At 32.7% G+C, this 15,797-nt stretch overlaps 1 protein-coding gene across 1 annotated transcript in view; it reads right to left on the bottom strand.

Annotated features, from left to right (window-relative positions):
• Positions 1-5,749, bottom strand: part of LOC139502847 (nucleolar protein 4-like) — a 63,276-nt gene extending 57,527 nt beyond the window's left edge. Inside the window, exon 1 of the mRNA XM_071292478.1 lies at positions 4,954-5,749. Coding sequence (XP_071148579.1) covers positions 4,954-5,238 — 285 coding nt within the window. The 5' untranslated portion in view covers positions 5,239-5,749. The remainder of the gene's footprint in view (positions 1-4,953) is intronic.
• Positions 5,750-15,797: the final 10,048 nt, after the last annotated feature.

Below are 15,797 nucleotides of genomic sequence, written 5' to 3'. Positions count from 1 at the left end.
ATGGTAACCACATAGGTCTTTTAATCAGCGAGTAAATCATGAATCCAGAGACGAGATTTAGCTAGCCCTGAAATAATAATGTATACTAGTTTAAGGAAATGGATCACACAAAACTCTGAACCATATAATTGAACCAAAATTTAAAAAAAAACCACTCAAGACTTACAAAGGCTATAGGTTCCTGACATGGGACAGGCGTAAAACCATGGCGGGGTTAAACATGGTTTGTGAGATATCAACCCTCCCTTACACCTCAATAGTTAGTTTATAATAATTTGTTTCTTTACTAAAAGAAAATATTCGTTCTTGGTTTTATGGGTTCTTCCTAACATTACTGGATATTTAAATTTCCGTTCTAGTGAAGACAGCTATGGTTATATATTCTACATGTATTCGATTCCGGTATTCTGTCCATCCAATGGTAAACAGGTTACCTATTGACTACACTATTATTCTGTCCATCCAATGGTAAACAGGTTACCTATTGACTACACTATTATTCATACATTATACATGTGGACATAGGAGAAACGACACCGAAAACCTAGTAAGTCAAAAAATAGGGGAAAAGTTATACAAATAATAAATTACTAAACCAAATAGACAAAAAGAACGACAGAAAAAAACCTTGAAGATACAAAAAGAAAATCAAAAGTATGAAAAGGACCAAAGTAATCCACCTGCATTCAGTTCTCACAGAAAGCATTTATCGTATGTCATTCTAATCCATATGAAATACTAATGATTAAATATTAATTTAAAAACCAGAGTGACCATCATCATTTTGGTATTACCCGTTTGGGGTATTTTTTATTTTTCCGCTACAAATTAGAAATGAAAACTCCTTGTGATTTGGTAATAAACATTCCATGACCATTATTAATATCACAACGTAATATTACAAATGGTAGGAATTTTAATATTTCCCAGTTTTGATACCTTAATGTATGTTTTGTAATATAGGATTTTATGTTCAAATATAACGATCGGTTTAAGCAATGGATTAAGGAAAGAATTACAATGTACCACTCCTGGGTCTCGTCTTCTCCGATTGGTGAATCCGGATTGTGTTTCTAGTGTCCTGGGACGCATCAAAATTGTTGTAAAACAATTAAAGGAAATTGGAACGGAGAACAAGCGGCTACATTGCCCCGTAAACGAAACTTGATTCCTTTGAGGCAAATTTTCTCAAAGTTTCAGTAGCTAATACGTCATTAAAACGAAGCTTAAACTTAATAGAGAAAAATTGTCACTCTTTTTGTCAATCCTGATTTTATCTTCTGTCGGGAGTACGTTTTAGTATGATGTACATGAAAATGATAAATTCTTTCTCATTTTAGCCGTTCATAAGATCTGGGAAAATATTATTTAACGACGTAGGCGAACTGTATAAACACATTAACAAAGCCAAAAAATGTTTTGTTTAAAATCCTGAGGGAAGTTAGTGTGGGAAATTAGAAGGTTGGACATTTCCTTTTCTTTTTTTATACAGACAAATTATCAATATCCTATTTTTATCTGAAAGTCAGTTTACTATATTTCTTTTAAAAAAAATGGATAAGTTTTTACACAAATTTCACTTTTTTAAAAACAATCTGTTTTTTTTTTTTTTTTTTAAGTATATATCAATTTGAATATACAAAACATAAGGTTTCAATCAATTTATGAAAAAATGACACACATGCAGGTCTTCCGAATGTTGCTGTCGAGTCAAATCAGCATTTTAACATTTGTAGGAAGGTATAGTTAACGTTGATGGTCATAATACAGCATCACCAATTTTGATTTAAATACTAGAACACATTTGTGTTTAGGGTCCAGTTGAAGCCCGTCTCCGAGTGTGAGATCTTCTCGTTGTGTTGAAGACCCATTGATGGCCTTTGGCTGTTTTCTGCTCTTTGGTCGGGTTGTTGTTTCTTTGACACATTCCCTATTTCCGTTCTCTATTTCAATTGAACAGCAAGAATAATTTTTTGATACAAAAATACAGTCTGTTTAGTGTATATAAGTCAAACCATGGAAGTAATATTTAGATATTACTTCCATGGTCAAACAAACACTATTAATGTCTCGTCGTCGGTGTATAGACTTATCAAAACTGAAAGCAGCTATACGTGTTTTATCTTGCTTTTACCTATACGTGGTTTTGTCTTATTCTTTAACTGCGAGCAACAAAAAGCATGAAAATATAAAAATTCACATTATTTAAAAAAGAGGGAGACAACGCCATGGCTAAAAATGAAAAAGACAAACAGACAAACAATAGTACACATGACATAACATAGAAAACTAAAGAATAAACAACACGAACCCCTAATTTAAGATTAATAAATATGTATTTATAGTTTTTCGTGTTGTTTGGTTGCTACTTCATTGACTAACCCACTCATCTCATATTAAATAATCTTTACATATAGATATGATTCAAGGGTGAAAACATCAAATAGATAATTTATTATATACCTTTTAAAACGGTATGTAAAGTCCTCCCTTCATTTCTTTTTTACTCTGAGGTAACAACCCTTTTTTCTATTTAAAAAAAAGGGGTGTGATAATTTCAAGAAACAAATATACTGAAGGGAAAAATTTCAAAAAAAGGGTTTGATTCCATTGAAAATTAAGAGAAAATAATACAACATTGAGTTAAAAAAATATAACATTTTTAAAAAAGTGTTTATTTTTTAGTCGTATTTCGGTTTGTCCCCCACCTCTCCGCAAAACATAAATTAAAAAAAAAACCATATAAAAGAATACCAAAAGACGAAAGGTTGGTAATAGTTAGAGCATTGCCTTTGGAATGGTTTATAATTTCTTTAAATAATTATTAGTTTCAACTATAAAATTATATGACTCAATCGGATTTGTTTTTCTTTGCAATTTTAACATAATAATAGTTTGAAATAATTATTTGATTCAGTCAGATTTTTCTTTAATTTTGTGTTTTTCGCTAAGATTGACGTACTTGTGACAATATCAAAAATCTGCAAAACCACAAACCCTACAAATAAATAGCTTCACACTTTGAAGAATATTATGCTTTAGTTTCTGTTGTTGCTGTTGTTCAAAGGAATCATATATAAAAAAATGATATATTTATTTCATTTTCTCATCTCTCTAAAAAAACATCCTTGTAATAGAGGTTTTCTTTCATTTTAAGTGGTTTATTTAAAGTTCAGGTTAAGAGAATTTGTACTGTAACGGGATAGATAACCAGGAAAAAGGACGGATGTTTAACTATCATCTTCTTTCCGGTTTTGACGGGACAAATAAGATAAACCACGGAAGTGAGATGAGTATCCCTGGTGATAGAAACCGATTTATTTTTGAAGTCCCATCTGAGTTTACCGGATGATAGAAATTAAGTTTCCATGGAAACATAAAGGCAAGGTAACCGCGTTGTTTAGCTGATGTGACAATACCAGAAGTTTCTCATCGATACAAGCCCTCGAGTTGAAATGAATCTAAATAATTACTAATATTTTCTTCTGATTCTTCCTTTTTAGTCCTTGTCCCGTTATATCTATTCTAATTAATCATTGCTTTTGTCCCCTGGTTTCTCATTAATGAACTATTTTGTCAAATCATTTTTGCTATCCATTGATTCATTCGCTTTCAATATCCTTTCTTACTTTTCCAACCATATTTGACGACACGAAAATTATATATCTGCCTTAACAATTCCTTTTGTTACAAATATTAATCTGCGGGCCTAATTAGCCCGAGTTCTGTAGCAGGTAATCTTTTCTCCTACAGAAACCAGGAATCAGCACGAGGCGTTTCCGATTAGCTTAGACTGGCCGCGCACCTGTCCGTAAAGGTGATAGCTATAATATATATCGTTAGCTACTGTAATTACTTATCTGATACATATACCTGTTTCCTAGGTAACAAAATCTATAAAACCAAAACGAGCAAGAATTATTCTAAATAACACTGACGAAATAAAACAGCAAATGCGTGTTAGTTAGAAAGTTTTTTTGGCTAATATATCGTAAAACATTTTTTCATTATATAGTTTATAAAGATGTTTATTATCAGTCGTATTTTTTTCTTTTTTAATATATAATGGTTTACTTTGACAGTTTGCAAAAAAAGAACTTTAATATATAATTGTTATGGGACGGGGTGTTAAACTCATGTGTTAATGTGACTTATATAAATATGAACAAATATGGCATTGGAAAGGACAAAGAGAGCAGTGTGATCATTCCAGTAACAGTTTGCAGCAGACACCTGCCTATTTTACTTACATATTCATTCATTTTTGTAATATTGTCTTTCTATTCTTTCAAAGAAAATAGTTTCCTTAAAGCATCCATTAAAATATATCTTGTTTTTGATCAATAAAGTGGAGTTTGATGAGAGAGTGGTATCACAGTCAGTTTTTAGTTTGATGGATAATATAGTTAAGAGTGTCTTAGCGTGAACTTAATTTCGAGTCATGGATTTTTTAAACTCTCGAGAGAATTTTAGGTATTAAATGGGACAAAATTTCTCATCACCGGGATGCAAAAATCCTAGCAGTGGTGACAGTCATATTGATGTCTGCCATTATAAGGCTCAGAAGTGTCCAGTAATGAGACACACATAATATTCTACTGTCCGGTCGACCGTCAAACTAATTTCGGACTTTAGTATTGAATAAATAGTCGCCCTGTATATATACAAGATCGATGCTTCCTTCAAAACAACGTAAAAAGTCTGAGAGATTTTGTGCAGTTGGTCGAGACCCGACTGAGTACAACATATATGTAAGCTTCAGGATATCGTGGTCGGATTAAAGTATATAAATATATAACTATCATATTGCGTTGTTAAAACTTTGAAATAGTCATTTAAGTATTCATTTTGTTTTATTTAAGAAATACATACATGAAAAAAAATTATATATACATCATTAAAATTTTTAAGCAACAACTTATTTTTTTAAAATTTGAAAGTTTCACTACTTACAACAGGTTTAGTTGGAACATATAAGCAAGTTCTTGATGGGTCACTCCCGTCTACAGGTCCTAAACGGAATCCTTTTGCTTTAACCCAAAATCTGAATTTAGAATTTCCAGCCGTCGGAGGCTCATCCCCTGTCAGGATATCTGTTATACGTTGGTACTTTTTATGTGTCACTGTTTTTGTTTTTCCACTGTCCCCATAATTCTGGATGGCCCAGTAGTGAAAAGATTCATACATTTCCCTCTTTCCTTCGTCTTTCAGAGAGTAAGATAAATTGTTACTATCCATTTGCAGACGACAGCTTTCAGGACGGCAGAAGATTCACGTTTAGGTCTTTATTAGTAAGGCGGGACTTGCGTACATCGAGCAATCACGTCCAGTAGTAAAGTGTCACAAACATAACGGATAACTTATCCACATGTCCAATCACCAGTTATAGGTAAAAAAAAATCCTAATTATCAAAACCAATATGATATTTCTTCTGTGGATGTCATAAATGAAGAGTTATACATTAATTATTTCCGCTGTCTGTAGAGAGCATATTAACAGTGACAAAACTGCATATCCTTTTTCTCGATCGATTGATTTTAAGTCGAAACTGGACAATTTTATAAATATCTTTAAAGTACCTAAATTACTCATAAAATTAATCCTATATGTAGTTGTTGTAGATATACATATTTATTTGTTATATAATTAAAAAGATGTCCCAGTCATTGCTAAATATCGATTTTATATCAAATTAACCGGTGAAATGTTACAAGTTAGTTAGAACAAAGGTGGAAGCTTGTGTATTTTAATGTATACTTTACTTATATTGCCACACTAATAACTATTAATAATTAATTATGATTCAGATTCAGATTCAATGGTTTATTCATAAATGTATTGTATATATAAAGTCTCACCACAGATAATAGGATTCATAGGATAATATATTTTAAAAAATATGAGGGAATTTTAAATCACAATATATATCTATACATTGTTTATATCTACAGTTTAAACAGTATGACATATAAAAACAACACCCCCCTTAAAAAAAAAAATCAAAAAAGAATGCTGAAGTCTGAAGGTTAACTAAATAAGGTAAATGTATGATAAATGATAAAAAAAAAAAAAAAAAAAAAAAAACCCAACACGATGTAAACTTAAATGTATTTCAATGTATTTCGATGTGTATTGAATATGGCACACCTTCACGACATTTGGGCTCTGGACGATAGTCATTATTTTTCATTTGCAATTACACCACATTTCCTTTTTTGTGTAGGCAATCACACTACATCTCCTTTTTTGTGTAGGCAATCACACTACATCTCCTTTTTTGTGTAGGCAATCACACTACATCTCCCTTTTTTGTGTAGGCGATCACACTACATCTCCTTTTTTGTGTAGGCAATCACACTACATCTCCCTTTTTTGTGTAGGCAATCACACTACATCTCCTTTTTTGTGTAGGCAATCACACTACATCTCCTTTTTTGTGTAGGCGATCACACTACATCTCCTTTTTTGTGTAGGCAATCACACTACATCTCCTTTTTTGTGTAGGCAATCACACTACATCTCCTTTTTTGTGTAGGCAATCACACTACATCTCCTTTTTTGTGTAGGCAATCACACTACATCTCCCTTTTTTGTGTAGGCGATCACACTACATCTCCCTTTTCTCCTTATCTTATATACATTGAAGTAAAACATTCCAGCTGAAGTTCATTATTCAGATATGATCACGTTAATTGAGATTCTAATATAAATTTTGGTGTTTTTCACTCACTTGAGGTAAATTGTATGGGATATTTTGGTAGCAGAACGTCTTAATTGAGGATATATCTACTTACATACCATTAAAGTATTACTTTTTTGTTTTAACCTCTGGGAATAAAGTACATAATCAGCGCGGGACACTTCTTATGTCGACGTTCTCTGTCAAAGTTTAGTTCAATATTCAATGGCTGGGATCGGAGAGGGAAATAAATTGCAATGTGATTTCTCTGTGCAGTACTGGGACTGTGTTCTGGTTCAAAATCCTTTATTTTCCTCGATAATATCGGTTAGCTCAAATACTAATAAAAATATATCTATATGATCCATATCAAGTCAAGCTCATTGTATATTCACAAGAGGAATGATTTTTTCTTATGACAAGGGTATCAAGAAGGACATGCCTTAAGACATGATGCCGGAACACAATGACGACTGCTATACTCCTATTTTTGACATTTTACCTATTATGTCTGTTTGTTTTCACACATCGTTGCCAATGAGATTGAATTTTATGCGACTGTTATACAAGCGAGAGGTTTAACGAACTATAAAACCAGTTTTCATCCAACATTTCCTACACAGAAAAATGCCTGTACCAAGTCAGAAATATGACAGTTGTTATCCATTCGTTTGAATGTGTTTGAGCTTTTGATTTTGTCATTTGATTGAGAACTCTCTTTTATGAATTTTCTAGGAGTTCAGTATTTTTGTGATTTTACTTTTTCATATAATGAAATTCGTCAGTGGTTGTCTTTGTTTATATGTAATTGTTTTGTTCAATAAATAATTGAGTGTTGATGACTTTTTTGTGGTCTCTGTTTACTTCCTCGACATGGTGAAGAACCGGTACAATCTAGAACCTGACATTTTGTTTACACATTTACACGAGTGTTGACCTGTATATAATTTTTCTTGACATTTTTTCATGTCTCATTGGGCTGTATATGATATGTTTGTCTTAGTGTGCTGCATATGATTTTTTCATGTCTCATTGGGCTGCATATGATTTTTTTCATGTCTCATTGTGCTGTAAAGGAGTTTTTTTGTCTCATTGTGCTGTATATGATTAATTCTGTCTCATTGTGTTGTATATAATTTTTCCTGTCTCATTGTGCTGTATAAGATTTTTTTCCTATCTCATTGTTCTGTATAAGATTTTTTGTCTCATTGGGCTGTATATGATCTTTTTTGTCTAATTGTGCTGTATATATGATTTCTTTGTCTCATTGTGCTGTATTTGATATTTTTTGTCTTTGTGCTGTATATGGTTTTTCCTGTCTCATTGGGCTGTATATGATTAATTCTGTCTCATTGTGCTGTATATGAGTTTTTTCCTGTCTCATTGTGTTGAATATGATTTTTTCCTGTCTCATTGTTCTGTATATGATCTTTTTTGTCTCATTGTGATGAATATGATTATTTCTGTCTCATTGTGCTGTATATGATCTTTTTTGTCTCATTGTGCTGTATATGATCTTTTTTGTCTCATTGTGCTGTATATGAGTTTTTTTCCTGTCTCATTGTTCTGTATATGATCTTTTTTGTCTCATTGTGTTGAATATGATTTTTTCCTGTCTCATTGTGCTGTATATGATCTTTTTTGTCTCATTGTGCTGTATATGAGTTTTTTCCTGTCTCATTGGGCTGTATATGATCTTTTTTGTCTCATTGTGCTGTATATGATCTTTTTTGTCTCATTGTGCTGTATATGAGTTTTTTCCTGTCTCATTGGGCTGTATATGATCTTTTTTGTCTCATTGTGCTGTATATGATCTTTTTTGTCTCATTGTGTTGAATATGATTTTTTCCTGTCTCATTGTGCTGTATATGATCTTTTTTGTCTCATTGTGCTGTATATGATCTTTTTTGTCTCATTGTGCTGTATATGATTTTTCCTGTCTCATTGTGCTGTATATGATCTTTTTTGTCTCATTGTGCTGTATATGAGTTTTTTCCTGTCTCATTGGGCTGTATATGATCTTTTTTGTCTCATTGTGCTGTATATGATCTTTTTTGTCTCATTGTGCTGTATATGTGTTTTTTCCTGTCTCATTGGGCTGTATATGATCTTTTTTGTCTCATTGTGCTGTATATGATCTTTTTTGTCTCATTGTGCTGTATATGATTTTTTCCTGTCTCATTGGGCTGTATATGATCTTTTTTGTCTCATTGTGCTGTATATGATTTTTTTCCTGTCTCATTGGGCTGTATATGATCTTTTTTGTCTCATTGTGCTGTATATGATTTTTTCCTGTCTCATTGGGCTGTATATGATCTTTTTTGTCTCATTGTGCTGTATATGATTTTTTCCTGTCTCATTGGGCTGTATATGATCTTTTTTGTCTCATTGTGCTGTATATGATCTTTTTTGTCTCATTGTGCTGTATATGATCTTTTTTGTCTCATTGTGCTGTATATGATTTTTTCCTGTCTCATTGGGCTGTATATGATCTTTTTTGTCTCATTGTGCTGTATATGATTTTTTCCTGTCTCATTGGGCTGTATATGATCTTTTTTGTCTCATTGTGCTGTATATGATCTTTTTTGTCTCATTGTGCTGTATATGTGTTTTTTCCTGTCTCATTGGGCTGTATATGATCTTTTTTGTCTCATTGTGCTGTATATGATCTTTTTTGTCTCATTGTGCTGTATATGATGTTTTCCTGTCTCATTGTGCTGTATATGATCTTTTTTGTCTCATTGTGCTGTATATGATTTTTCCTGTCTCATTGTGCTGTATATGATCTTTTTTGTCTCATTGTGCTGTATATGAGTTTTTTCCTGTCTCATTGGGCTGTATATGATCTTTTTTGTCTCATTGGGCTGTATATGATCTTTTTTGTCTCATTGTGCTGTATATGTGTTTTTTCCTGTCTCATTGGGCTGTATATGATCTTTTTTGTCTCATTGTGCTGTATATGATCTTTTTTGTCTCATTGTGCTGTATATGATTTTTTCCTGTCTCATTGGGCTGTATATGATCTTTTTTGTCTCATTGTGCTGTATATGATTTTTTCCTGTCTCATTGGGCTGTATATGATCTTTTTTGTCTCATGGTGCTGTATATGATTTTTTCCTGTCTCATTGGGCTGTATATGATCTTTTTTGTCTCATTGGGCTGTATATGATCTTTTTTGTCTCATTGTGCTGTAAATGATCTTTTTTGTCTCATTGTGCTGTATATGATTTTTTCCTGTCTCATTGTGCTGTATATGATCTTTTTTGTCTCATTGTGCTGTATATGATTTTTCCTGTCTCATTGTGCTGTATATGATCTTTTTTGTCTCATTGTGCTGTATATGAGTTTTTTCCTGTCTCATTGGGCTGTATATGATCTTTTTTGTCTCATTGTGCTGTATATGATCTTTTTTGTCTCATTGTGCTGTAAATGTGTTTTTTCCTGTCTCATTGGGCTGTATATGATCTTTTTTGTCTCATTGTGCTGTATATGATCTTTTTTGTCTCATTGTGCTGTATATGATTTTTTCCTGTCTCATTGGGCTGTATATGATCTTTTTTGTCTCATTGTGCTGTATATGAGTTTTTTCCTGTCTCATTGGGCTGTATATGTTCTTTTTTGTCTCATTGTGCTGTATATGATCTTTTTTGTCTCATTGTGCTGTATATGAGTTTTTTTCCTGTCTCATTGTTCTGTATATGATCTTTTTTGTCTCATTGTGCTGTATATGATTTTTTCCTGTCTCATTGGGCTGTATATGATCTTTTTTGTCTCATTGGGCTGTATATGATCTTTTTTGTCTCATTGTGCTGTATATGATCTTTTTTGTCTCATTGTGCTGTATATGATTTTTTCCTGTCTCATTGTGCTGTATATGATCTTTTTTGTCTCATTGTGCTGTATATGATTTTTTCCTGTCTCATTGGGCTGTATATGAACTTTTTTTATCTTATTGTTCTGCATATGATTTGACTAGTCTTATTGTGTTGGTGGAGTTGCTGTTTTATTGATTTTGTGGAGTTGCTGTCTTATAAACGGACTCTACACCCCTTCCTTTTCGTAGAAAATAGGAGTTACACAATTTATATATTTATCTTTTTGTGATCTCTTTTAGAGCAAAGAAATGTTTCCGATTCAGATTTCCAGTTTTTATTTAGATTATTTTTGTGATAAGCAGATACTACTGCCATGATTTTTTGTGACTATTGTAAAACTTAATTCTCCGGAGATCCGAAACTTGAAGAGACATCTTGTGGTCTTATTTAACGCTATTATGTTTCATCTAGTCGGTCAAATCGCCTTGATTATCTTGTAATTGTCAGAGATAGACATCTGAATGAATACTGGGACGGGACAGGAACATCTCTGGAGACGAAAACACTTAGTGTATTCCGAACATCACTGCAAAACAATAATGTTATTTACTAGGTTCAGAGCAATGTAAATTGAAGGCGTGCTATAAATCAATGGATAGGTATATCACAGTATGTCTATATTTCATGTTATCTAAACTACAACAATTCCAACATGCACAAACATCTGAATACTTTTTGAAAATAGAGTCTCAATCAGACTATTTACCACTTTCACTACAAACATTTCTAGACATGGCACCGAAACAAAAACATGAATTACTGTGAGAAAAAAATAAGATTGAAGTCTTTGTGACACCATATTTCTGCAATTCGATCACTTTGAAACGTGTCAAACCTACATATGTATAGCAGCAAAGAAGCTTGCACTTTGCATGCATAAGATAAATATATTGAACAGTTTTTATACCAAATAAAAAAAAACTTCAAGTAGTTAGAATTTATAATTTAGCGAAAACATGCGAATGCGTCAAAACATTTTTTTTTTATATATATAAAACTGCACAATATCCCACAAGTTTTCACAATAACACATTAACATTGTATGGATAATTTTTGCTCGTGTCAAATTAGTAAAAGTTTAAATACTAGTTAAACGAACAGCCTCATATTTTAACATTCATACGTGCAAATTCGTCTGACATTTTAAAAGTACTTTCCGTGGTTGGAAATGATGTGACTTTTAAAATGTTTTAAACCAAAAAAAATATGTCAGACAACAACCAACGAAATACATCACTTAATTGCAATAATTTGAGTTTGGACACTCATACATACAGAATTAATTGAGTTGTAAGTGATTAAAACCCTTTTCAAGTCAGGAATCTCACAGTTGTTATCCATTCGTTTGATGTGTTTGAGCTTTTTATTTTGTTATTTGATTGGGGACTTTCCGTTTTGAATTTTCCTCAGAGTTCAGTATTTTTGTGGTATTATTTTTTTCTTAACTGGAACAGTAATATCACCACAAAAATTAACAACAAACTGCACGAAACACAAAAAACTAACAAATACACAAAAGTCTGTTTATTTCCCTGTCATATTTCACACGAATATATTTCTACTTTTCTGTATTCTTTGTAACACTTCATAACTTTTATTTCCTTCCCTATGATAGTTAATATAAAAATGTCTACACCTCTAATACACTTCAAAATTTTGGTTTCGTTTCCTGTCAAACTTTTGACATAGAAGCAAAACTTAATGCAAAGAAGTTTACGTATCTATTATGTATAAGACATAGACGATAATTTCTCTGCTGATCTATTAAAGTTCTCGAAATCTTTTATTCTTTTAAAAATGAAAGTCAAAGAAATGATTCAACAACTGCAAGGACTGTAAATTAGGACAATGCTGTTGCTTGCTATTTAAATTTCGAACATATATTTTTCAATCTCTTAGAGATTTCACTGAAAATGAAAATAAAACTATGTAAATTTGGTGCGTCCGTATCTTCATTTACCCTAACCAGAAACGTTTAAAACCACAAAACTTAGAATGCCAAAGTTCTACAAATACTGTAATGCGCATTGACCAAACGTGTAAGGTTAGCTTTGCCCTATGGAGTTGAAGCCTTAGTTTTTTTGTGGATAAAATATGGTGACTCAACAGCACTCTTCTAGATTAACCGTCATCAGGAACGCTCAGACTTATATGCATGTTAGACAAAATGTGGTGACCCAATAGCACTCTTCTAGATTAACCGTAATCAGGAACGCTCGGACTTATATGCATGTTAGACAAAATGTGGTGACTCAACAGCACTCTTCTAGATTAACCGTCATCAGGAACGCTCGGACTTATATGCATGTTAGACGAAATGTGGTGACCCAACAGCACTCTTCTAGATTAACCGTCATCAGGAACGCTCAGACTTTATGCATGTTAGACAAAATGTGGTGACTCGACAGCACTCTTCTAGATTAACCGTCATCAGGAACGCTCAGACTTATATGGATGTTAGACAAAATGCGGTGACTCGACAGCACTCTTCTAGATTAACCGTCATCAGGAACGCTCAGACTTTATGCATGTTAGACAAAATGTGGTGACTCGACAGCACTCTTCAAGATTAACCGTCATCAGGAACGCTCAAACTTATATGGATGTTAGACAATATGTGTACTGAATGCTCGCTGACCAGTTCTCAGACTAATGGTAAAATTAAAATTGAGAAAGGAAATGGTGAATATGTCAAAGCGACAACCATCCGACCATAGAGCAAACAACAGCCGAAGGCAACCAATGGGTCTTCAATGTAGCGAGAATTCCCGCACCCGTAGGTGCCTTTTATTTGACTGATGGTGGTAGAGTAAACTTATCGATGCCATCATGGTATAGTGTTATGATGAGTTTGTCTTAAACAATCCCCAGGAGTAGGTTATTGTTGTTGATGACCACAAAGAAATTGTGCTACTTAATACCGCTGAAGGAGGACCAGCAATAGCATTGCGAAAAGTACAAGCAACAAAAAATTAAATATACTGTCCAAGTAATTATCAAATGAACCCGAGTAAAAGGGGATCCTTGTTGGATCAAGACATAGATGACCGAATACCGGGTAACATATTTGACACGAAATCTGGAGATCTTGAAATATTATGGTGTAAATACTGTATTCTTGGTCCGAAATATATAGCAGAAGGTTAGTGGTAGAAAATGTGATATTGATATCAACCGAAATTGAAATCAGTTCAAATTTAAATGAAGTGAATATATAATGAGCTATTCATCTTATTGAAATAAATAGTGCGATGTTTCATAGTTGAAATCAAGTTCATTACGTATATCGTCAAGTTATTGGAATTCCTGTTTTTATATTGTTATGAGTTACAATTTATGACTAAAATTAGCAAAGACCCATCGAAACAACATTTGATACAAAAATTTAACAATACTTTAAGATATTTGGGTGATATATTGGCTCTCAATAATGACGACTTCAGTATGTATACTAAAGAAATTTATCCTGTTGAACTTACTTTACATAAAGCTAATACTAACAATGACCACTGCCCTTTCCTCGATCTTGATATCTATATCATTAACGGGAAGCTTAATACAAAAATTTATGATAAAAGAGATGATTTTTCATTTCCTATCGTTAATTATCCATTTTAGATGGTGACGTTCCCTTGTCACCATCTTATGGTGTTTATATATCTCAACTTGTACGATTCGCTCGTGTATGTAACAACATATTAGATTTAGCGAGATAAATTTATGTATTGCTGAAAAATTATTGCACCATGGTTTTCGATATCACAAACTAGTCAAAACATTTATTAAATTTTATCATCGGTATAAGGAAATAATTCGTAAATATAACTCAACATGCAGACATCTTATACGTTCAGGTATTTCACATCCAATCTTTTATGGTAATATTCTTTACAAAGCACAAAAATGTCAGTATTCACCTCAAAAGCTAACAAAACCTTTAAACAGACTTATTAAGAAGGGATATAGTTACGATACTGTTGTCAGGTCATTAAAGATTGCATATTTTGGTTTTAATATTGATTTACTTATAGGGTCTTTGCATCGGAACTAAACACATTTATTAAAAAAACAGTTGTTGGCATGACACGAGTTATGTTCTTCTCATATATTTTATGAAAGTATGATACTAAACCCCTAACGGGAGGGATTGTGCCTTATATTCATATGATGAAGACATAATCTTTCAATCAGTTTAATTGAGGTCTGGAGCTGTCATGTCAGTTAACTGCTAGTAGTCTTTTGTTATTTTTGTATTTTTGTATTATTGTCATTTTATTTATTTTCTTTTGTTACATCTTCTGACATCGGACTCGGACTTCTCTTGAACTGAATTTTAATGTGCGTATTGTTATGCGTTTACTTTTCCACAATGGCTAGAGGTATAGGGGGAGGTTGAGATCTCATAAACATGTTTAACCCCGCCGCAATTTTGCGCCTGTCCCAAGTCAGGAGCCTCTGGCCTTTGTTAGTCTTGTATGATTTTTAATTTTAGTTTCTTGTGTATAATTCGGAGTTGAGTATGACGTCCATTATCACTGTACTAGTATATATATTTTTAAGGGGCCAGCTGAAGGATGCCTACGGGTGCGGGAGTTTCTCGCTACATTGAAGACCCATTGGTGGCCTTCGGCTGTTGTCTGCTCTATGGTCGGGTCGCTTTGACACATTCCCCATTTCCTTTCTCAATTTTACTAGTAGTGAAATATATTTTTTTTAAATTACATATAACTGAAAACTTCAGATTTGAATTACTGTTTCATCCATTACCTTGACCAGTAGTCGAAGAGTGTCTGGTGATAACTGTGCTTAGACATATTTTATGTTTGCTTTAAGGTTTGTAATTGACATAACATTAAGAATAATTAATTTATGTGTCGAATTTCACTTTGTCTCTTGTATTATTAGATATGTAGCTATGGACATATTTCAGATTGCTAGCATGTTTGGTTACCAAATATTATTTACTTACCGTAAGTTCGTTTATTTCCATCCATTTGCATATTTGTTTCTATGAATGTTGACCCAAAAAAAAGTCCGACGCCTGTACACCCACTATTTCAAATATGGAAGCTACGAACACCATCGCACAACCCTATGGCAAATGACGTTGTGGTAAGATTTAAAGATACACTAAAAGTCATGTTGCGGATTCATTAATAATTCCTGTTAGAACTTTTGAAATAGTCTGAATGACTTCGTATGGTTTCTTATTTATCAAAAAAAGAGTTTAATGGATGAACAG

Source organism: Mytilus edulis, chromosome 1 (genome assembly GCF_963676685.1).
Source record: "Mytilus edulis chromosome 1, xbMytEdul2.2, whole genome shotgun sequence".
In the NCBI taxonomy this organism is placed as follows: domain Eukaryota; kingdom Metazoa; phylum Mollusca; class Bivalvia; order Mytilida; family Mytilidae; genus Mytilus; species Mytilus edulis.
The sequence above is the reverse complement of the archived record's forward strand: the minus strand, read 5'-3'. Positions and strand labels throughout refer to the sequence as shown.